General features: G+C 34.0%; 1 protein-coding gene across 2 annotated transcripts; it reads left to right on the top strand.

Annotated features, from left to right (window-relative positions):
* The first annotated feature begins 17,956 nt into the window (after positions 1 to 17,956).
* LOC147399706 (uncharacterized) lies at positions 17,957 to 24,189 on the top strand. Of its 2 annotated transcripts, XM_086445175.1 has the most exons (8): positions 17,964 to 18,117; positions 18,582 to 19,610; positions 21,044 to 21,162; positions 21,308 to 21,883; positions 21,986 to 22,292; positions 22,634 to 22,799; positions 23,716 to 23,818; positions 23,917 to 24,189. In XM_086445175.1, exons 2-8 carry the CDS (start codon positions 18,630 to 18,632, stop codon positions 24,032 to 24,034), a joined length of 2,370 nt encoding a protein of 789 aa, XP_086301301.1. In that variant the 5' UTR covers positions 17,964 to 18,117; positions 18,582 to 18,629; the 3' UTR covers positions 24,035 to 24,189. The 2 variants fall into 2 exon arrangements, with proteins under 2 accessions (XP_086301300.1, XP_086301301.1); XM_086445174.1 differs by having other exon boundaries at positions 17,957 to 19,610.
* Positions 24,190 to 25,221: the final 1,032 nt, after the last annotated feature.

Raw genomic sequence — 25,221 nt, 5'->3', positions numbered from 1 at the left:
AGATAGATAAGAGGGGCAAATGGCAGAACTCGTAAATATACAAACAAATAGTTCATTGACGTAAAAACCCAAAAATACCCCTTAACCTATGTTCCTAATTATCCATCCTAAAGAAACGAATTTCTGGTCATTATAATCCTTTCTTTTGACTACTTTCGTCTATTTGAAATATTAATCTCTTTGTCGTCAAGCGAGATTTTATTTTTATTTATTTATTTTGTTTTTTTCTTGTCACATTTTACGAAATTAGAACCCGGGAAACATCGCGACTCATCGCAGCCAATGAGAGGTAATAACCAATGGTGAGGATTTGATCGAGTAATATGGCGCGCATTGGTAGATTTGTAGTATAGTTGGAGACGCCAAAGGCATCGATAGGTTTTGTGTTTTTTTTTTTTTTTTTTAGAATTTTAATTGAATTAGAGCGGGAATTAAACGGAACGCCACGTAGGACGTAGTACGTATAGCCGTTAGAATCGATTTGAATTTTAGGTATGACGACTGGTTGGTTAATTCCATGTAGCCGTATGGAAGTGGTTTGTTTAGGGAAAAAAATTAAATTAGCTTTTGAATTTAAACCTAATAATTATCTAAATACATTTTTAAAATTATTAAAATAATATTATTTTAATTTTAAAATGGTTAATAATGAATATTGGTTTGGATAAAAATTTAGAGTATAACAAATATGATATATTAAGTAGTAATTGATGGTCTAATATGCAAAGACTATGTCATCTAGACTCCAAAATTCAAAAGCATAAGAGTTAACCTAAAGTAACAGACTCTCTGAACACTTACCTAACTTGGCACGAGTGTCATTTTCTTTCTGAGTAGCATCTGACATAGTTTTCTTGTTGTAAGACTGATGTTAAGGGGTGCGACAGATGTTAAGGGGTGTGACAAATGTTAAGGGGGGGTAACAGAGACAACGCATGGCTCACGTCAGATACAGTAAAACGTATATTGACAGATAAGAAAGCACGTGTCATTTAATTGTATTTATTATTCAGGTATCACGCCAGCTCAGGAATATAACGTATAAATATTGAAACATATCAAGGTTGGCATCTAACAGCATCTCCAATATTAATGCAAAAAAAATAAATTTAGCAATTATATTTTTTGAGACAATAAAGTCCAAAAATGTCATATTTGACACGTACCTCTCCAATGCTTTATCTATAATAAAAAAGTTCATTGGTTTGTTTTGGATTGCAATTTAATTTTAAAAAATATTTTTCATTTATTTTGATGGTAATTTAGTTTAAAAAATAATAATAATAATCAAAAAACACCTTTTATAACCAAAAAGCCACTTTGGCAAATTATGAGATATGTTAAAACCTATGCTATATCAATGCCAAATATAGTATTGATTTTCGCATATTATATTTGAGACACCATTTAAAATGTGCATTGGCCCACATTTTTTAGAGGTTACTTCAAAATTTAAACTTATTAATGATCCAAATATAATTTTTAAAATTATTAAAATAATATTATTTTAATTTTAAAATGGTTAATAATGAAATTTTGGGTTGGATAAAAATTAGAATATACCAAGTATGATATATTCTTAATAAATTGGTTATAATATGCAAAAATCTTGTCATCTAGACTCAAAAATTCAAAAGCATAAGAGTTAACCTAAAATAACAGACTCTCTGAACAACAACCTAACTTTGCATGAGTGTCATTTTCTTTCTGAGTGGCATCTGACATAGTTTTCTTGTTGTAAGACAGATGTTAAGGGGTGCGACAGATGTTAAGGGGGGGTAATAGAGACAACGCATGGCTGACGTCAGATACAGTAAAACGTATATTGACAGATAAGAAAGCACGTGTCATTTAATTGTATTTATTATTCAGGTATCACGCCAGCTCAGGAATATAACGTATAAATATTGAAACATATCAAGGTTGGCATCTAACAGCATCTCCAATATTAATGCAAAAAAATAAATTTAGCAATTATATTTTTTGAGACAATAAAGTCCAAAAATGTCATATTTGACACGTACCTCTCCAATGCTTTATCTATAATAAAAAAGTTCACTGGTTTGTTTTGGATTGCAATTTAATTTTAAAAAATATTTTTCATTTATTTTGATGGTAATTTAGTTTAAAAAATAATAATAATAATCAAAAGACACCTTTTATAACCAAAAAGCGACTATGGCAAATTATGAGATATGTTAAAACCTATGCTATACCAATGTTAAATATAGCATTGCTTTTAGCATATTATATTTAAGACACCATTTAAGATGTGCCTTGGCCCACATTTTTTAGAGGTTACTTCAAAATTTAAACTTATTAATGATCAAAATATAATTTTAAAATTATTAAAATAATATTATTTTAATTTTAAAATGGTTAATAATGAAATTTTGGGTTGGATAAAAATTAGAATATACCAAGTATGATATATTCTTAATAAATTGGTTATAATATGCAAAAACCTTGTCATCTAGACTCAAAAATTCAAAAGCATAAGAGTTAATCTAAAATAACAGACTCTGAACAATTACCTAACTTGGCACGAGTGTCATTGTCTTTCTGAGTGGCATCTGACATATTTTTCTTATTGTAAGACAGATGTTAAGGGGTGTGACAAATGTTAAGGAGGGTTAATAGAGACAATGCATGACTGACGTCAATATACAGTAAAACGTATATTGACAGATAAGAAAGCACGTGCCATTGAATTGTATTTATTATCCAGGTATCACGCCAGCTCAGGAATATAACGTATAGATATTGAAACATATCAAAGTTGGCATCTAAGAGCATCTCCAATATTAATGCAAAAAAATAAATTTACCAATTCTATTTTTTAAGATAATAAAGTCCAAAAATGTCATATTTGACATGTACCTCTCTAATGCTTTATCTAAAAAAATGTGATTTTAAAAAATATTTTTCATTTATTTTGATGGTAATTTAGTTTTAAAAAATAATAATAATCAAAATACATTTTTTATAACCTAAAAGCCACTTTGGTAAATTATGAGATATGCTAAAACCTATGATATACAGTGTCAAATATAACATTGATTTTAGCATATATTATATTTGAGACACCATTTGAGATGTGTATTGGACCACATTTTTTAGAGGTTACTTCAAAATTTAGAATTGCCATCCCAATTTGAGAGATCATTGGAGATGCTCTATTATACCATATATAATTACAGACTGAAAATCATCCAATTTGAAATGAACGTATTTATCTAAGTGGTAGCTGACATGTCTATCTTTCTGTAAGATAGGTGTCAAAGGGAGTAATAAAGACCATGCATTGGTGACAGTTGTCACATTTAGTAAAATGTGTATTGACAGATAAGGAAGCACGTGCCATCTAATGATATATATTTTTCCAAGAACATGCCATCTCAGCCTTATAAAGTATAGACATTAATACCGAAGTACATCTATACTAACTTATAATATAGGGTTGTCAATGGATCGGATCAGACTCGAAACCCGATTCGATAACTTTGGGTTTGGATCATTGTTTTGGATTTCGTTAAGGATCTCATCTAATATCTTATTGGATCGGACTTGGATCAACCATATCCCTATCATAATATGTTATAAAGTATATACATTACATTATATGTTTATTGAGATGTACTAAGTTTATTTAGATTATGTATATAAAATCGAATCTGACTCAATCCAAACCGGACCTAGTTGTTAATGGATCAGATTTGGATCTCAATATTGAGTTCCAATAAAAATTTGATCTAATAAGAGTTTGATCCGATACTTATCGGATCGGTACCAAATCAACTCAATCCGATATGGATCCAATCCATTAACAACCCTATTATAATATATTGTACTTTGCTATAGATTGTGAATCATAATCCAATCTTTCATAGACATTAACATTTGTCTAATGGGATCTAACATGTTTCTCTCGTCGTCAAATAAGTGTCAAGGGAAGTGGTAAAAACAACACATGGGTGATGTCAAACACAGTAAAACATGTATGTGTGTGTGACACATCTTCATTATCCATAATCATGTTTTTTCTATAAATACCCTTAAAAGATATTGTGTAGGTTATCCAAAAATGTTTGGATTGAGTACATCTCGTGAGAGAGTTGGCAATTGGTATCTTCTATGAGCGGAGTATTCTCCGGCTCAATAGGGCTTATATGAGTTTGTATTGTATTCATATAATCATTTTGTTTAAACAAAGTGAAAATTATTTGTGTTTGTGAGGGTATTTATGTAATTAGGTCAAAATATAAAAATATAACTTTGGCCTAGGGTTTTTTAGTTGGGAGAAAACATATTTAAAGGAGGAAAACGAAGAAAGGTGAATCCCTTTTTAACCTTTGCTTGTTAATTATAAAAAATCGATAACCCCTCCTTTGAAGATGTGGTCTATGAAAAGGTAAATCTTGTAAATCTATGTATTTATATTTGGAAAAATTACTTAATGGTCCCTAGCATTAATTTTTCTTTTTTATTTATCCTTGACTTTTAGGGGTGAGTTAAATAGTCCATGTAGTAAATCTCTCTTTTCTAATTAGTCCTTGAACAACATTCTAGACATTTCTCATGATTGAAATGTCAAAATTTCCCTAACCATTCAAACTCATCATTTTCATCCAAAAAATTCGATTTTCGGCATCCCAATCGAGTTTTGGAGACTCCATTCCGATGAAACAGATTTGAGATAGAAGAAGAACCTATTTTCAAGTATTTTGAAGATGTATGTTAAAAACTAGGACTTTTTACATACATTTATTTTGTTCTTTTGTCAAAATCAATCAATGATGGTTCTTTTGGTTTGAAATCATCTATGATTATTGTTGATCTCAGCAGTTTTACTTATATATATAATATAAAAAAAGATCTCAATAATAAAAAATATTGAATTTAAAAAAAAATTACTGACCTTAGCAGTGTAAAAGTAACTCGATTTCATTTTTTTCAACTAAAATACATAAAAAGATCGACTTAAAACTTGACATAACGACTTGTGTGAATGATTTCAAACCAAAAGAACCATACTTGATTATTTTGATAAATAAAAAAAAATAAACAAAATAAATGTATGTAAAAACCTCTAGCTTCATTTTTTGTTATAAATCGTCCAAATACATAAATAAATTACATTTAAAAGTTCAAAATGATAAGTATATCATTTCCATTTGTCATTCATGATCAAAAAGCATTGGGATGGCTCCATGTAAATAGCTAAGAAAGTGCTATGTAGAAGTGGATTTTTTTAGGGGAAAAAATGAAATCAATTTTTGAATTTAAACTTAAACAATTATCCAAACATATTTTTTAAATTATTAAAATAATATTATTTTAATTTTAAAATTGTTAATAATGAAAAATTGGGAAGGATAAAAATTTAGAGTATACCAAATATGATATGTTGTTAACAAATTGATGGTATAATATGCGAAGATCATACCATCTCTAGACTTCAAAATTCAAATATGTAAGAGTTAACCTAAAATAATTCAAAATCAATTGAATATTAGTCAAACTATGAACAATAACCTAACTTGGCACGAGTGTCACAGTCTTTCTGAGTGGCATCTGACATATTTTTCTTGTTGTAAGACAAATGTTAAGGGGGTGTGTGACAGATGTTGGGCAGGGGGGGGGGGGGGTTAGGTAATAGAGACAACGCGTGGAATGACATCAGATATGGTAAAACGTATATTGACATATTAGAAAGCACATGTCATTTTATTGTATTTATTATTCAGGTATCACGCTAGTTCAGGAATATAACATTTAGATATTGAAACGTATCAAGGTTGGCATCTAAGAGCGTCTCAAATGCTAATGCTAAATTTGCTTTTAGCCATTCTATTTTTTTGAGACAATAAAGTCCAAAAATGTCATATTTGACACGTACTTTTCAATCCTTCATCTAAAAAAAATGTCATTAGATTGCTTTGGATGACAATTTGATTTAAAAAATCTATTTTTTCATTTGTTTTGATTGCAATTTGGTAAAATAATAATAATTCAAAAGACACTTTTTATAACCCAAAAGTCACTTTCGAAAATTATGATTAAGCTAAAACCAATGCCAAATATAGCATCTCTTTATCGGTTTTAACATATGTTATATTTGATACACCATTCTGAGGCGTGCATTGGAGTGCATTTTTGAGAGGCTATTTCAAAATTTGGAATTGCCATCCCAATTTGGAAGACCATTGGAGGTGCTCTAATATACCATATATAATTACAAACTGAAAATCATCCAATTAGAAAAATGGATGTATTTATCTAAGTGGTAGTCGACATGTATATCTTACTATAAGATTGGTGTCAAAGGGAGTAATAAAGACCATGCATTGGTGACAGTTGTCACATGTAGTAAAATGTATATTGATAGATAAGGAAGCATGTGCCATATAATGATACGAATTTGGATTGTATGTACCTAGGGTGGAGGATTTAAACTCTCCTCTCACACCCCAATACACACCACGTAAGCCATAATCCAAGGAATTAGTGCCTGAAATATCTCCTTTTAAAATTTTCCTTGGATTATGGTTTGCATGGTGCGTGTTGGGGCATTGGAGGAGGGGTGCAATCCTTCACTCGGGGTGCATACGATCCGTACTCCTAATGATATATATTATTCCATGATTGTGCCATCACAACATAATAATGTATAGATGTTAAACCAAAGTAAATCTATACTGGCTTATAATATATTGTGCTTTGTTACAAACCACAAATCGCAATCCAATCTGTCAAGGACCTTAACATTTATCTAATGGAACCTGAAATGTATCTCTCCTCGTAAAATAAGTGTCAAGGGAACTTGTAAAAACAACACATGGGTGATGTCAAACACAGTAAAACTTGTGTGTGACATCATCTTCATTATCCCAATCGTGTTTCTTCTATAAATACCCTCAAAAGAGGATTAACACATACTGGCATCTTCTCTGAATGGAGCATTCTCCACCTCGATAGGGCTTACATGATTTTGTAATTGTATTCATATAATCATTTTATTTGAACAAAGTGGGAATTATTTGTATTTATGAGAGTATTTATGTAATTAGGTCAAAATATAAATATATAACTTCGGCCTAGGATTTTTTTAGTTGTTAGAAAACATATTTAAAAGAGGGAGACGAAGAAAGTTGAATCCCTTTTTACAATGAAAAAATTCGATCACCCCTCCTATGAAGATGTAGTCTAAGAAAAGGTAAACCTTGTAAATCTACGTATTTATATTTTCTATTTTATTCCTTGTTATTTGTTGTCAATTTTCTCAATATATATGTGTGTGTGTGTGTGTCTATGTCGGTGAAATGTGAGGCTGGTATGAATTGAATCTTCTTAAGTAGAAGAGTGTGTGATCACTTTTGGTGGAAAAAACCAGTGAAGTGGGGTTGTGAAGTGAGCAAGGATTGTTCAATTAACAATAACTTCTTATTTATCTTAGGACGTGATTGATTGCAGGAAAAATATTTACTTGGAAAATGATGTATAGGCAAATCCTTTTTTCATTATTTGAGCAAATCATGAAAAATAATGCCGAAAATCTCTTTATACTCTTTCATTTAAATGGGGTCCTATAGATTTAATTTTTTTTTTTAAAGTAGATATAATCTTACTAAATTGGTAAGATTTCAAAGTTTTCCATGGAAAACTATTTTCCTTAGAGTTTGTCGTGCAATTAAACGCGCTCTTAGTTTATTTTCACCCTTTGTTTCTTGTGAGTGAGGATATTATTCTTGGACCTAAAAATGGTTGCTCAAGCCAGTCTTGTCTAATGGCTGGCCCGAAGAATAGAAGTAATGACTAAGCCCGACTTGTCGGACATTTATTCGAGCCAAGCCAGACTGGACCTTGTTTCATCCATATTTTTCTTACATATTATAAATAGAGGGAGTTTATTGGCATACCAACTCTTGCTAACGCCACTCCAATCCATATGTAAACACACATCTTGGAGTGGCGTTAGAAAAAGTTGGTGTGGCAATATAAGCTTTCTATAAGTATTATAAACAAAATTACATAATGGTTGGACTGGACTTGGCCATCCTATCGGCATAGGTCACAATCCTTAACTTGGTTCGGTAACTAAATGGGCCAAATAATGTTACCCAGACCTGATCCATGAAATTTTGTACCGGCCCATTGCCAGCCCTGCAGTCATGAGCTCTAGGCTGTCTTTGGATTGAGAGAAGTGGAGAGAAGAGAAGAGAAGAAAAGGAAGGAGAAACTCAATTTCTCCCCGCCGTGTTTGGATTGACAAGAGAGAATTTGAGACGACTTTAAAATTTTAAATTATCTTAAAAGAGATCTAGGAGCAGTTGGCATTATAAAATAATTTAAAAGGATTTCTCTCCACTTTTGGAAAGTTGGAGAGAAAGAAAACTCAACTTTTTTCCTCTCCAATTTTTTTCTTTTCTCTCCCCACTTAACTATCGAAACAGGAGAAATGGAGAGAAACTCATTTATTTTCACTTCTCTTCTCTCCATTTCTCTCAATCCAAACACGGTGTAATTGGGCAGAATGAATTGGTGCAACGGTGCCAGACAAGTTTAAAAAACTCTATCTAGTCAAAATGTGTACCAATCCTCCTTGTAGCCTGGATGGTTGTCAAATTGCGTTGGCGTCCTCTAGGTCTTGGGTTCAAGGATTGGTGAGAGAGGAGAGGATGGAGAGATGTAGAGGTATTATAAAATACCTCTTATTTTTGTCCACCATTATAATCAATAAAAATTTACAAGTTCAATGCAATAGCTTTCAATAGCTTTTTTTTAATAAAATTAAAAAGATGCTTGTCATGAGGTTGAAAATGAGAATTTTGTTTTCAACCATTTATATGATAAGTTTCTTCCGTATATACACACATGGTTACTATTAGGAAAAATTACTTAAAAGGACCCTCGTGGAAGAGTTCTTTTTCTAAATAACCTCTAAATTTTACATGGTAATTTAATAGAATATTTAGTAAATTTTTTCTTTCTTAATGGTCCCTTGTTACTGTCGAACTCACTGCCTATTTTATTTACTATCGAGTTCACCACTTTTTATTATTATCGAACTTGACGTTTTTTTTGTTTAGTGTCAAGTTCACAATTTTTACTGTCGAACTCACCACTATTTATTGTTGAGCTCACCACTTTTTATTTATTGTCGAACTTGCAACGCTTTTTATTTACTGTCGAGTTCACTACTCTTTAAATAAGAAGTGATGAACTTGACACTAGTAAAATCAACCCGTTTTCAATTTTTGAATTTTTTTCAATTAAAATATATGGAAAGATTGACTAAAAACTTGAGACAACGACTTGTTTATATGGTTTCAATGCAAAAGAACCATTCTTGATCAATTTTCATTCAGAAACTAAGAAAAAAAAGTGAAAAAATCCAAGTTTTTTTTATATAAATCTTCAAAATGTTTGAAAAAATCCTTGAAAATATACTTCCTTTTTTAATCATTTCTGACAGAATTGAGTCTTCAAAACTTGATTGAGATGTTAAAAATCAAATTGATTAATTTTTAAAATTATAAAAATATCCTTTTTACTATGTTATATTCAAAATCACCCTTTAATTAATATTTTAAATTACAAATAACCCATTCAGACACATGTGCCATTGCACATGCCATGTTCTAGGAATACTTTAAATTGAAAAAAAGGCCCTCATAGTATTAAAATACATTATAAAATTACATTAACTATTTAAAAAAAAATTTAAATAATTTTTTAAAGTAATCAATATTTTTTTAATAATGTCACATGACCATGTTTTCAAGCAGATAACATAACCCCCTCAACCTTGATCTTCTCTCGTAGATTGATAGAGAATGACATAAATAATCATTTTCAACCTCTAGCTTTAAACGCCTTTGTTGTTTCTCCCCAAAAACCCATCATCTTCAAACTTTTCTATCTTTAGACTAAGCATTTTTAACCTTCGATCATGCCTTCAATCTCTTGTCAAAATTCATTGATTTTTTCTACTTAATTATTTACGACTTCTTCAAAATCTTTATTATTATTATAATTAATTATTATTATTATTATTATTTTAGTTTTGAAGGTTGAAGGAGAAAAGAGTCTTGACTTGAAGAGGGTATCCTACAAGTAAAAGATGCGAGTTTCTGGTAGAGATTGAAGGCGAAGGATCTAGGTCATAAGAGTGAGGTTATCATGTTCCAAGATGAAAACAATTTTTTTATTTATTGTGGAAATATTGTAGTGAGCGAGTGACGATTTGAAGAATTGTGTATATCATTTTAAATAAACACTAAAAATTATTAACCATCCTCTTAGAGTTAGAGACATTGTTGTTTCTGACCCATGTGGATGATCAATATCTTTTTACTTATTATTATTTTTTTACTGTTGAAATATGCCAGATTTTTTCCATCTATTTATATCAGATGGAAAAAATCTAGCATTGACTTAGGTCACCAACCATGACGGGACCCAAGTAAAGATTGATGATTGCCAACTATGATTATCAAAATCCAAATATCACGTGGGGACGTTGCTAGTATAATTTTTAATCTTGTAGGGCATTCGACAATTGATTTTGTATTCCTTATATATATTCTATGGTTGGTATGGAGTCGATTGTTCTCAAAAGACGCCAAGATAGAGATTTAGGACACTATCAATGTCAACTATGTAAGATAAACAGTCCATGGAATACATGTTGAGATGGATGTACTTGTTTCAAGCGTGGTTTGAGATCAAGGTAATTTCGACTTCTGATCTTAAAGACAATATCATTCTCAAGAGGGGTAAATTATTATATCTAATATAATAATTATTAAATATCAGGAAATTTTTATAGTAAAACAGAAGATGGACCCCACTCCCTTTATCCCTTACATATAAAGAGGTTGGCATCATAATTAATAAATTCATGATTGATTCACGAATTAGACGTATATTACTCTTCCCGATCAGAACTGCCGTTGGATTCAAAGATTTAGATTAATTCGCAGATCTTTGAATCCCAACGACTAAATCATGATTTATACATATATTCTGTAAATATTTTATTAAAATACATTGTATTTCCTTGTTCTCATTTTAAAACTCAAGACTTAAAAGAAGGGAAAAAAATCCTAAGTTGAAAATCGCCCCTACCGACCAACTGTAAAGTTTACTCATTGGCCGTCCGGTAAAATTTTTTCTACTTCGCATTAATAACTTTTTAGAAACGATATGAAAGTTTTTTTTTTTTTTTTTAAATTTAATTAAGTCATGAGACATGATGATTTTGGCATTAATTAGTATATCATGTTTTATGCTTTTCATTTACATAGATTATTAGATAGATTAAAAATAAATCTTTAATTGCGAATATATATTTTATTGGATGAATGTGATTGTGGATTGTTTATTTTTTTATTGGATAAATATTGATAATTTGATCAGTATATTAGAATTGTTAGATCATATCATATGTTATATATATTCGAATTTTTTAAAGTTTTAAAAATTGTTGGATCCAAATCATTCTCGAACTATTTATGTATCGTATTTTATCCGTCTTATGTTTTTCGTCGAATTTTCGAGCGAACCAGTGCATCACTATTCTGAATGATACCCGATTTATTTTCGTACCGTTTTTTCCCCATCCACCGAATTGCTATCTATGGTTGGGATTTAATTTCCTTACGAAGCTCGAGTACAACTTTAACTTCATTGTTTTTTTTCTTCTCTTCATTTCAAGAATACCCTTTTAACTTTCTTTTCTTTTCTTTTCTTCTTCTAATTTCTCTTTCCAATAATACTCCTTTAACTTTATTATTTTTTTCTCTACTACTCTTTTCAATAATACATTTCCAATTTTCTCTTATTACCCTTTCCTAATGATACCACTCAAACTTTATTTTATTTTTTTTCCTCTTTTACTCTCTTAACCTCAAAGAGGATGCCTGAGCCACACGGGTAAACTCTAGTATAGTAATTTATATAATAAAACACAACATTTTATCCCACCGTTGCTACAATTATGGGGGTAAATGTCTTTTTCAACTACAGTTAAATAAAGGATTGGGGTCCACATGCACTACCTTGCATATCCTCTTCACCCCTTTCAATTTTATTATCTTTCCTCTCTTACACCCCACTTTTTTTAATAATATCCATTTAATTTTATTATCTTTCTTCTTTTAACCTACTTTATTGTTTTTTCTCATCTCCTCCTTTCTTAATAATATCTCTTTAATTTTATTATTTTTTATCTTTTACTCCCTTAACTTCAAAGATTTATAATAATACCCCTTCAACTTCAATTTTTAATTATTTATTGTTTTTACCCCTCTAATCCCAAGGTGGTACGACACAGATGAACTCTAGTACAATATAAGTTGGGTGGCACAATGATAATATTAGTTGATAAGGATTATGATTAAGAATTGAACTTGGGTTTGGATTGTAATTAGTCAATTAGAGAATTAGTACACTATAAGGAATCAACTATCTCAAAGAGATCTACAATGTCTATCTACCTCAAAGCAGCCATCTTCCCCACTATATTTTTCCTCTTTTATTTATTTAGTAATGATTGTTTGAGAATGTCACAGTTCCTTATTGAAATGAATACTGCATAGGTGCAATATCACGGAGAACAATAGGAAAGGACAAGCTCAAGCCAAGGCCGAGATTTGTGCAAGTCATTGGACCAACCCTACACACATGCATTGAAAGATGGGTAAAGCCATGAAAGTGATGCAAGCACACGAACACTGCATTTCTTGCTAACGACATGAGATCGTGGTAGCTCCATGTCGGAAAAAGAATAATTAATTTCTTAGCTATATATAGATACAGACGATACAAGACAGTAGTACTAGCGTAACTTATGTGCAAGTCAGCTTCTTGGAGAGGGAACAAACATGTTCCTTATCCAGATTTCGACACTAGCAACATCAAAGCCACATTTTGAGGTCCAATTTGCATGGACCCATCAATATGTTAAAAGGAATCCAACATAATTTATTGATTAAATGTGAGGAGATTTGTGCCCTAAGGCACTATTGTTGACTAGTGATCCTCACCCTAGACCAACTCATGCATCTTCAATGATGCATATTAGGAGTGATTTGTAGAAGTTATATACATATATATTCTTGGATTCTAGGACATGGAGTCTTCTAAACCCTAGAATATGATGTGGGGGCAAGGGGACAGTGGGGGTGATGATTGACATCTAACCTAACATACCATCCTGTACTTCTATCCCAATGCCTTTGTCTCTTTGCTAATAGACACTTAAACAATTGTCCTTGTCATGAGGCCTATCAAATGCTCATGCACAATCATTTATCATGAATTTCTACCCCTTGGGGCCCCTCAAATGCTCATACACATAAATATGTGTAATTTAAAACTTCTAGGTTTTAACTTTCTTCAAAATCTTGGATCTAGCAAAACTTTGTTTTAGTTTGAAATTTTTGTGATTAATATTGGATCTCTAATTCTATTATATAGGAACTACTAACATTACTAATGTAGAGGTAAGCAAATCATTTTCCCAATATGGTCAGATGAACAGTATCTAAGATCCCAACTTAGTTTGATGAGATAAGAACTATTCAAGATTCCGAGCTCCATTTACGTGTGGAAGCATTTGAATTAACACATGTTCAAGGAAGGTGTCAGCTTGCAAAGTTGATTCAAAATCTATCTTTACCTATTAATTATTGACAGCTAATCTTGTTTGTCCAACGAACATAAAATAATAGGAATCCTCAAATTTCTTATCAATTATTACATAATAAAATTATTGATGAAAGTTGAATGTAATCTAAGTCTGAAACCACAAAAAAAAAAAAAACATTAAGGGTATGTTTGATTGCATAGAAAGTCACTTTCCATGAAATTTGAAATCCATGGAAAATTAGTGTGGAAAATATGTAGGGTTGGAAAATCAAATTCCATTGTTTGATTTCACTTGGATAAAATCATGGAAAAAATATGAGAAAAAATAAGAAGAGGAGAAGAAGATGTGGCGACTGTGGCGGCGGCGGCGACGATGGAGGTAAGTGAGGAAAATGGAGGGAGAACTTGGTGGTGGTGGTGACGGAGGAGGTGAGGGATGGAGAAGAAGAAAAATAAGAAGAAAGAGAGAGAAGGTGATCGGAGCCGACGGCGACGACGATGGTGACGACGGCGATGACGACGACGGCAAAGTTAGTGTAATGGTGGTGGTGGTGGTGGTGGTGGTGGTAAGGAATAATTGATGATGGAAAACATGGGTGGATTTCATTTTCCCACCCATATGGGTGGGAAAGTGAAATCCATGATTTAGTGGACTTTTTGAATGGGGTGGAAAATGAATTCCATTTCCATGTGCAATCAAACACTTGAAAAATGTCATTTTCCATGGAAATTGATTTTCCACCTTATTTTCCATGTGCAATCAAACATACCCTAATTAGATCCTACAAATCAATCAAGAATTACACAAAAAGAATTTCAAAGAAAATTGACTTGGATCTTCCATGAGAAATCCAGGAGCCAGAGCCAATCCATATTCCATAGAACCAATAAAAAGATGACGGGCCTTTTCCCTTTGAGGAGGGAGGGGGGGGGGGGGGTCGATGACTTCTGATAATCAAAGCCAGTTTCCATGATTATTTCATCGCAAGGTGTTATTAAACCAAAAGTTCCCCTACAATTAAACAACTAATTTTCCTCAGTTTCATCTAAATTGGATAAAAACAACTTAGGTTGACCTTCCTTCGAGAGTGATATATCAACAATGCACTTCAATAGACTGATAAGCGGTTAATGTCCATATGTTGTGAGTTTGATATTCAGTATGAGCATTAATTCCTCAGGAGCCACCAATGAAGGCATACCCTCACTTACCTGGTGTGTGTGATGTGCGAGAGTTGCATGTGCACTAAGACTAGTCATTGTACAAAACCATGGTCTATAGATTGGACAAAGCTCAGATACGACCATGTTTGTTATCTATAATGATTGTAAAAAAAATGCCCTACAATTTTTTTAAAGATAATTGGGTATCTCTTTAGACAATGGATTGGACCCGTATTTGAGCTTTGCCCAATCCATAGACCATGATCTTGTTCAAGGACTAGTCTCAGGGCATGTGACCAAGTAAGTGAAGGTGCACCTGCTCGTGACCCCTGAGGAAGGGTATCGAACTCATGACCTATGGACATCAACTATTTATCAGTCTGAAATTGCCATTAAGCCCATCCTCAAGGTTAATGTCCTACAATATATATCTTAAGAAAAATGCTAAAAAGACATTTTACAATGAGTGCTGATAATTTGACTTAGACACGTGACAACTCACTTGACTTAACTAACGTGACAAGCTCGGGAACGGTGGATGTACTCTTCTCGGGATACAAAACTACGAATCCCCATAAAAAGAGCAATTTCGTATCCTAAGAAGAGTATATCTACGATTTTTGAGCCTATCACATCAAGCAAGTCGATTGAGTATGCTATGTGCCTAAGTCAGACTATCACAACTCTTCTACAATACTGCGCTGATGTGATCTTGTGCACATAACCATATATACTTTTTCTCGAGATACGAATGTTGTACACTCGAGGATAATGTACCTTTATTGAAAATCCTTCTTACATGCAGGGGGAGTAGGGACATCTCACGGCATGAGCGGAAGCAGACAAACCTTCCTCACACGAGGTTCCTCACTCTTTCACCAACTCCATCATTCACCATATATTGCCACGTCAATGTAGTGGCACGTGGTCTCTAGTACGGTACTCTTAGCATTATGAGATGACTAGGAAGAAATGTGTACACATATCACTTGTTTGACGGAAATACCCTCTGATTAGCTTTGGTTTTCCACCATTATTAGAAGTAATGTAATCCTCTAAAAGTCGAAGACTATAAGGGGCTTTGTAGTGTAATAATTATAATGTGGATATAAGTCTTAGCAAAGATCATGAGCAACTAAAAAACAAAATGAGTCAAGCTGTTGACACGTGAGGCACATGATGTCTATTTGGTTGTGTTTGCTAAGCATCCAAACATTTTTGTTGGATCAAATATTTTTGTGGGTCCGCCCGACCCATCCATTAAATAGATTGGATTGAGCTAAGATTTTGAAATTGAATTAGCATAACCCGACTTTGTAGCAACTAAAATTTTGGAGGAACACTTCTTATAACATGACACGTAACTTTTTGTTTTTATTTCACACCCCTATTATTTTTTTGATATTTGAGATATCTTCTTGTAAACATCATGTGTATCAAAATTTTAAAGTGGGATGAGAATTTCAAAAAAAATTTCCAATTAACAAGGATTTTTGCGTTCTACTTCAATCCATTGATAAGTCCAACTCGTCCTAAAAGTCAAAATCTTTCCTTTCATTTCCATTATTAGTTGTTGTGGACCTGGTTGCTCGTCACCTAGCTATTGCACCTATACAATGTTTAAATTAATCCCACAATTTAATTCAAGTTAGTCTTACTCCAAGTGCCAACTCACCCCTTTTTAAAGAAAAAATATCACATACATAGATTTTTTAACTTGTACCCTAAGTAAGGCACATGAGGATGCATTTTAAACACATTGAAAATAAACATTTGAAGATGTTTTAGGTAGAAAAATAAATTCTAATGGTATTTTTTTTATTATAATAAAATAAAATTTGGATATGTATTTAATGTGAAATACTTTTCTTATTAACATAATAAGATTTTAAATCTTATTAAGAATTGTTTGGCTCAAATGGATTATTACATTAGCAATCTAACACCATGACCCTAAAAGTTTCATGGAAAAACTTAGACAATTTTTTTTAAATTTAATTCTTAGCTTGATCCAAGGTTTTAAAAATGTACCGTTACCGAACTTCCACTTAAGTCCTAAACTTAAAATTAAAATTCAACAATAAAAAATAATCAATTTTAAATTTTTTCTCTTATTTTCTTTCAAAGTTCATACAACTGTGTCGCATTAGATTGTGTTTTTCGATGTCACGAGCCGTGTCTAAGTACCCTTAGTAAGGGTCAAATCCTTACCAACTTAGTAAGGCTAGTGGGACTTTGTATTTAATTCATGTTAATGAGTGCCCTTGGGAGTTAGGACACCGGTTAACAACACCCATATTTAATTTGTAAGTCGAAGAGTAAGTTGCTGCTGTACTATTGAGCCGGCAATAAAACGGTCTAGCTGCACACTGAGAGACTGCCACGATGCCACATATTTCTGTGGTAATTGTCTAATGGGAGAAAAGTGTATCACTCTGATATCTTTGTTTGTGTGGCCTTCAAAGAAGCTTCGTCGAACCAATTATTGACCGGCACAGCATTCTTTCTTCAATAAATTACGTGTCGCATCGCAAAAGGAAACCCAGTCGAACCACGGAACCGGTTATTGACCTGCAAAACCCTTTTTTTTCTTCAAAACCAAAAATATGTCGCATCAAATCAGGTAAACCAGTGCAATCTGTAATAACGTGAGAGTAAGACAACCGCTTTCAACATTTTGTGGCGAATCGATCAATCCTGACATTCATACTCCATCGCTTGACAAACATCACATCCAGCGATCCCATCATCACCATACATCCTCAACTTAATAAATCGTTAAGATCTTCTCTTCCGTCAAACCTTTGATGATTGAGATTTTATGATTGTTTTATTGTAGTTCATCTATCAAAAAGTCTCGATCAATCACCATGGACCAACAAATTTGGGTGGAGATTGAAGAGTACACATGAATGCTTTGTGCTGCGAAGCACCAGATCGTAATTTAGACCATCTCTACTTCCACAAACCTAACATTAAAAACAGCCTAAACGTATGGTCCATTTCGTAATTTTGTGGGAAGAGAAGGACATTTGCCACGCGGCGCTTGTTAAAAAATGATGACGTGGACGTTAAAAAATTAAATAATTTGAAATTTATATATAATATATATTTTTTGGAAATCGGCGCTTTTTCGTTTTCTCCCGCTCCTTTTGCCCTTGTAATCGGCGGTGTCGCTGCGTTGTTTCTCTTCTCTCTTTTTATATTCTCACATCTCTTTCCCTCGCAGAAATCTCCATCTCTCCTGAAAATTTAGGGTTTTTGTTTCTTCTATTTCGAAGGAAGAACAGAGCTTCATAGGTAAGTTGGAATTCGATTTCTTCTTTGGAAATCTTTTTCTCAAGAGGTCTAATGGAATCCTAGTTTCGATTTTTTTCTTTGATTAGTTTGTGGTGTTGTGATTTTATTTCTAGTTTTGATTATTAAGTTTGATTTCTTTCTGGATAATTCGATTGAAAAATCTTATTTTAAGATGAATCGATCACGTTCTGTAATTTGGATAAGTTACAATGCTGATTAAGGATTTCCTCCTCGTTTCTGTAAGAAACTTAGTAGGTTTAGGGTGATTTTCATGAAGAAATTGAAGATTTAGACGTTTAGTTACTTCATAGTTGTTTCTTGATGTCGAAATGGTGGATTCCATGTTACGTGTTGGACTTGGATTCACCTTTGTGGCTGTATATCAATAAAATTGGTAGTGCTAAGAGTGTGTGTGTGTGTGTGTGGTGAACATGGCTGATGTCCAACTACCGCAACCGAAACAGGAAAGTAATGATGCCCGTGCCAACTTCCCGGGAGGATTGGAAGAGTGGATGCGGGATCATTTAAACAATTGTATACCATTGGGTTCTTGTAGTTCTATTTGCGATCTCGAGGAAAATGATGATGGAGATGATCATATTGTGCATCAAAGGCGATGCTCAGATCTCGAAGGGGATGATCTGGCAGAGCCTTCTGTTGCACATAGTCGCTACTCTCGGATATTGAGTAGGTGGGCTGCACGGCAGGCCAAGGAGATGATAACAACACTTGAGAGGCAGAATCGTGAGTCTGAACTTATGGCTCTTGCGGGTCTACACACGGTCTCTATGCTTGATTCTTCTTTTCTGATGGAGTCGCAGTCTCCAACTTCAAGGAGACAGAGTGTTGTGGAGAGGCCTAACACCCAGGCATCTTCTCTCCTGCAAATGTGGCGGGAGCTGGAGAGGCATCAGAGTAGCGTTGAGTCGAATACCAACATCTCGGGCATGGACATATCTGAAACCCGGGGGAGTGAACATCGGGGTAGTTCGGAGGATGCAAGCGAGAATGATGAAGGTGGGGACCACCACATTTCAAGCCGGGAGCAATCTCCAGACCTTGGGGAAGTCGAAAGGGAGAGAGTGAGGCATATTGTTCAGGGATGGACAGATAGTGGTGGCATTAGTGACCAAACATCTAACATTACCCAGAGTAATAGTCCAAGGGAAGATTTGTTGGGTGCAAGTGAACGTGAGAGGGTAAGGCTTGTGAGGGAATGGGTCCAAACGACAAGTCGACAAGGGGGTGTACGTGGCAGTGGAGGAGAAGAACAAGTTGCAGGAATCAATGCTCCGATTGGCCGTGTTCGAGATGGGTTTGTTGTAGATGATGGAGGCCAACCCGAGCATATCCGAAGGGATATGCTTAGGTTACGTGGCAGACAGGCTCTACTCGATTTACTTGTGAGGGTTGAGAGGGAAAGACAAAGGGAGCTTCAGGGCTTATCAGAGCATAGAGCTGTTTCAGATTTTCCTCACCGTAACCGAATTCAGGTCAGTTATCTAATTTAAACTATTGTTTATTTTTTTGTTATTTAATTACTAATTATCTCTACATAAATAAAATGCAGTGAACTGTTTTCTTTAGGTAGCACTCGGTACATGTGAGTGATATGGTGATTAATCTGTTATGGTTGCCAAATGATTTTGAATTCAGTTGGTTTAGTAGTGCTGATGTTCTTTATCCATTGTAAATATACCTAAGGTTGTGCATTTTTGGTACTCTTAACTCATTTTTGTTAGAGTTCTCCATCTAACATTTTTAACAGATTCTGGTTCGTTTGATTTTTCTATTTCTTAGTATGTAAGTTGGAACTAAATATACACCCACAAAGGTTGCTATATAAACACTGCTCAACAGGGTTGGGTTCAACCTGTTGAGTTTATGAAAACAAGCTCAAATATATTTTGTAAGAAAACAGATCAACTCTGTGACTTCATGTCCCTAGAGTCCATATCATATACTCTCCTTAAAATTTAAAAGTTCTTTAAAACACAAGAACTATGATTACTAAGGTTATTTATTAATGTATTGTTCAACTTTTAGAGAACCAAAGTTGTTTTTTGGTTATTATTTTCATAAAAAAGCTAACTCATAGATTTAAACAAAATGCATCTAGATTAAAAGAATGCATGTCACTGTATCTAGTAAAAGAATGCAAACCATAAGTTTACACCATAGCATATAAAACATGCATCCATTCATTTCCGTGTAGTTTGCATAACCCATATTTCAGTTTACATATCTCTCACCACTTTTCCCATTCTATGAATTGGCATATATTTGGGATTAAAAGCATTTCAATAATACCTAATTTAAACAAGTTATCATTTAACTTATATTATGATACCTAAATTCAAGCCTGCTTTTGTTTGCTTCAGTTTACTTCAGTTTTCATGCATTTTATTTTTTATGGCAAATGATATGATAGCTGAGAGAATTCATGTTAGTTTTGTTAATAAATTAACTATTGCTCTGGGGTCTGTTAGAAGGCCCAAAACAGTTTTACAGTAGGTTCAGACCTATTCATAATGGTATGGTGGATATAATTTAATTTAGGGACCTTGACAGACTTTCCTTCCTCTGCCTTGTAGTTCCATGTTTCCTAGTATTTTTTTTACCTTTTTGTAATACTTAAAATCATTCCTGATTCAGGGTATTCACTTAAGAAGTTTCTTCAAAATGAATGATTTGTTGATAATACATTTTTGTTTATAACCAGTGTTGTAGTGTCCTTACTTGAAAGTTTATTAGAAGTCTACATGAAGGCATCTTTCATTAACAGTTTTGTAAATTTTCATTTACTATCACATTTCATTGGTTTCACATTATATATTATTTTGTAACTGTGCATTAGTATGAACCCCGCAAAACTACAGCTTGCATACCTGACTATATCTTAATTTGATCCTGTACTGTTTTCTAGTCATTACTCAGAGGTAGATTCTTACGAAATGAAAGGTCTACCGAGAATGAGAGACCACCTTCAATGGCGGCAAGCGAATTGGGTCAGTTAAGACAGCAACACACAGTATCTGGTCTAAGGTATGTGTTCTTTTATGCCAGTCTGCAAGCTTTTTCTTTTAATTGTTCGTTGTATAATATTGTTGGTGATTGCTTTCAACATGTTTTTGGGTTGAAGTTGTAATCATGGAATATTAAATAGCTTAAGGATCCTTTCTGCAACCAGGGAGGGATTCCACTCAAGATTGGGAAATATTGGTCATGGGCAAGCAACCAGCATTTCTGATTCCTCATCTAACAACAACATCAATAGTTCTAGAAATAGACAAGCCCTAACAATAAATTCACAGGATAACCCAAATGAAAATCATGAACATCCTCAACCTAGTAGTCAAGAAAGTGATGTTCATCGGCTGGCGGAGCATTCAGAGGACATGGAAAGTAATGCATCAGTAGTAAATATAAGTTGGCAAGAGCCTTCCATTCAAGGTGGGGATTGGCAAGAACAAGTTACAGAAGCCGAGAGAAGAGACTGGCAACAATCTACCGATGTTGAGTTCAACAGATGGCAAGATAATAATGAAGAAGAAATGAATGGAGGAAATGATGGGGATGATAGCAATCTTCAAGAAGCGAATGAGTTGCATGACGATGGCTCTCGAGAGGCTATGGATAATGGGCCTGATGGGCTTTCCGAACCTGCAAGAACTCAGCGTTCTGTTCCCATTAGTAGGTTCAACACATTCCATCCACCCGACGATGATAATATGTACAATATGGAACTCAGAGAACTTCTTAGCAGGTATTTTTGTTTTATTTTCTTAAGGTTTTCTCCAACTTTCTTTTCATTTATTGATCCATTGTAGTTGATTATTTGTTGAAAATAAATTTTTCCTTGTTGTAGGAGAAGTGTATCTAATCTTCTTGGCAGTGAGTTTCGTGAAAATCTTGACCAATTGATACAATCCTATGTGGAAAGGCAAGGTCGTGCTCCCTTCAACTGGGATCTGCATAGAACCTTGCCTACACAGGCTTCACCTGAGCAATATCAGGAGCAACAGAGAGACGATAGAAATGATGATCTACCAGACACCGTTACAGGATCTCTACGTGTTCTGCCTTCTCCACCAGTCCCCCCACCACAGCCACTTTGGGACCAGGAGTTTCATCTTGCAAATTGGCCTCAGCATGGCATTCATCGTCCAGAAATAGTGCGTCATCTTAAATATTTTTATATTAATCTTGACATGTGATTTCTTCACTTTATTATTATTTTTTTGGTTGCATTTTATTTCAAACACATGAATTGCCTACTAGCATGAATTAGTCGTCATTCATTAAGGTATATAAGATCTGCTATTCTCGAGCATGATCAACTCAAGATATTGTCATGGATGAATAGAAGGTGCAAGTCTCGTATTATGAGATCAAGTAGACAATCTCTACTTGTAGATAGGATGGTCGTTTGGATGACCCAGGTTTGTCCAATTGTCGGTCCCCGTTTATGCAAGTTTTCCATTTGAATTGAATGTGGGTGTTGATTTTGGATCAGGAATGGAATATCATTAACGACTTGAGGGGTGACATGGCCAGACTCCAGCAAGTAATGAGCCACATGCAGAGAATGTTGGATGCCTGTATGGATATGCAACTAGAGTTACAACGCTCAGTCAGACAGGAAGTGTCTGCAGCATTAAATCGCTCAGCCAGTGCACCAGGTCTGCATAAATTTTAAGCAAACATCCTTTTTCATAATTTCATCTCAACTAGTTTGGTTGCGTTACTTCCTAACTAGATTGAGTTGGATAAAACATAATGTAGATTGAGGTAGTGAGCTCAAAAGGGTTACCATTTTACCAAATTGGCAATCCTACACCACAGCCCCCTATAAAAAAAATCGAAAGAACAATTTTTTTAGCATGATCCAAGTAGGGTTGGAAATGGGTTGGGTAAGGCCTCCACCGACTCTATACCCGAATTTTAGGGTAATACCCAAATCCAACATTTTACCCAAGTTTTAGGTGGATAACCATAACCGATTCTTGGTTTCACCCAAATTTTTACCATCTTGTCTGAATTTTTTTTTACATGTAGTATATGAAATTATAATTTTCCTTTGGGTAAACGGGTAAAATATGACTTATATTCAAACCTGTCCGTACAAAACTTTTGGATAAACGAGTATCGGGTAATCTTACCCGAATTCTTAATCTGGTAGAAAAACTTTGCCTATATCCAATTTATTCGGTTCGGATGAGTCTGGTATTATCCGACCCATTGCTAGCCCTAGATCCAAGGTTTTGAAAATGGATGGCTATTGAACTACCAAATTTAAAATTGAAATTCAACGGGGAAAATTAATTAATTAAATAAATTTTTTTTTTAGTTAGTTCATAGAATTTTGTCCTATTCCAGAGGCATTGGGAAGGTGAGATCAACCACCCTTAGTAAGATTTGAAATCTTACTAAGTAAGGCTAGACGTACTCTAAATAGGATAGATGACTTTGATGATGACTGCATAAAGTCTTGTTTTCTTTCCCTAGCTTAACTTTGGATGGATTCCTACCTGTATAATAGTCCTCTCCCATAATTTTATACAAAAATTGACTTCCGAAGTTTCTAATTTGTTGCAGGGTTGGGTGTGGATTCAATTGATGATGGTTCTAAATGTAGCCATGTGAGGAATGGGACTTGCTCGATATGTTGCGATAGTCATATTGATTCTCTACTCTACAGGTATATATCTGCATATTTGCATGCCTTATGTTTGGGTATTTAATTTGATGTTGATTTTTTTTTTCTTTCTTTCTTTTATTTGATTTTTTTTCCTGCAGATGTGGGCATATGTGCACTTGTTCAAATTGTGCCGATGAGTTGGTTCGAGGTGGAGGAAAGTGTCCATTGTGTCGAGCGCCTGTTGTCGAGGTGATCCGAGCTTATTCCATAATGTAAAATAAAAGAAGGAAAAGATGTTGGGCAGTTTATCAATTCTCAATTCACTCCAGGCTCTTGCCAGTGTTGTCCTAGAACACGTGCCATGTAAGATTGGAATGATTTTTTTCATCATTCATGTCTCAATAAATGTGCAATCTCAGCCATTCCTTGAACACAGTCACTGTTAGATCCCATGAAAATAATGTTTTAAACTTTAATTTATTACACGGACCCCCTCGAATAATGGTGAATATTTTTGGTACCTTTGCATTTTCAAATTGAGGACATATTCCTCGACTGTGTTCTCCAACAATATATAAAAAAAAAATATATGCGCAAAAGTCCGTCATCTGCGGCCTTTGATTTTCTTTGCCTCATGAAAATCTTTCATCTTCAAACCCTTGATTTATTTTGGCAAAATTTGTGATCGATGAAGTTATCACCAAAAGGCCAAGGTCGAAGACAGGGTGTTGGCTGGGTGGGGAAATCGAGTGTTTTTTGGCGAGTGGGAGACAGGTGCGTATTTCTGTTAGTCTCTTTTATAAGACCTAGGTCAAGGAAGACATGTCATCAATAATTCAGTATGCAAACGTGTTGAGCAACTGAATGATGGACCCACCCAACGAGTTCTTTTGTGTGTTTTTTGAATCGTGGTAATCTGACTACCCCACGTGGCAACTAATCGACTACTCTGACATGATAAGTTTGGGAACCGTAGATCTGTGCTCCTTGGGATACATGGCAGCACTTCCCCATAAAATGTTTATCTCGAGGAAGACATGTATACTGAGGAGCGCAGATCTACAGCTTCCAAACTTGCCATGTCAGATAGTCGATTGAGTTTGGCAAGTGGGGTAGTCAGATTATCACATTATATAGTTATAAAGAAATCCCCTCAAACGTGATTTGACTTTAGGGTCGAGATGAGAGAATAAATTCCTCTTAGAGCTCTCTATACATACTGGTTTACAATGGGTTAGCATATATTTTATAGGGTTTCATCATTCTGGGAATCTGGATGTGGAGCTCAAACCCGTTTGAGGGGATTTCCTTATAACTGTATGATGTGGCAGCCAAAAGGTCCACCTATTCCTCACAGAGTTTAGTAAAGAGTCCAACTAGTCTTACTAAGATAGTGAGGATCGTCAAAAGGACCTCGAGATTCACAAAATAAATCTTCAAGATTCATAAGATTAACTTTACAA

The sequence above is a fragment of the Akebia trifoliata genome, chromosome 6 (assembly GCF_017979445.1).
Source record: "Akebia trifoliata isolate Shusen 1 chromosome 6, ASM1797944v1, whole genome shotgun sequence".
Lineage (NCBI taxonomy): Eukaryota > Viridiplantae > Streptophyta > Magnoliopsida > Ranunculales > Lardizabalaceae > Akebia > Akebia trifoliata.
This window is presented reverse-complemented; position numbering and strand designations above follow the sequence as displayed.

Excerpts from the sequence above, each read along its gene's own strand:
- LOC147399706 (XM_086445174.1), top strand. The coding sequence starts at position 18,549 with ATGGCTGATGTCCAACTACCGCAACCGAAACAGGAAAGTAATGATGCC. Across the intron at positions 21,884-21,985 it reads CTCAGAGAACTTCTTAGCAG|GAGAAGTGTATCTAATCTTC; the intron begins GTATTTTTGTTT and ends TCCTTGTTGTAG. Across the intron at positions 23,819-23,916 it reads ATTGATTCTCTACTCTACAG|ATGTGGGCATATGTGCACTT; the intron begins GTATATATCTGC and ends TTTTTCCTGCAG.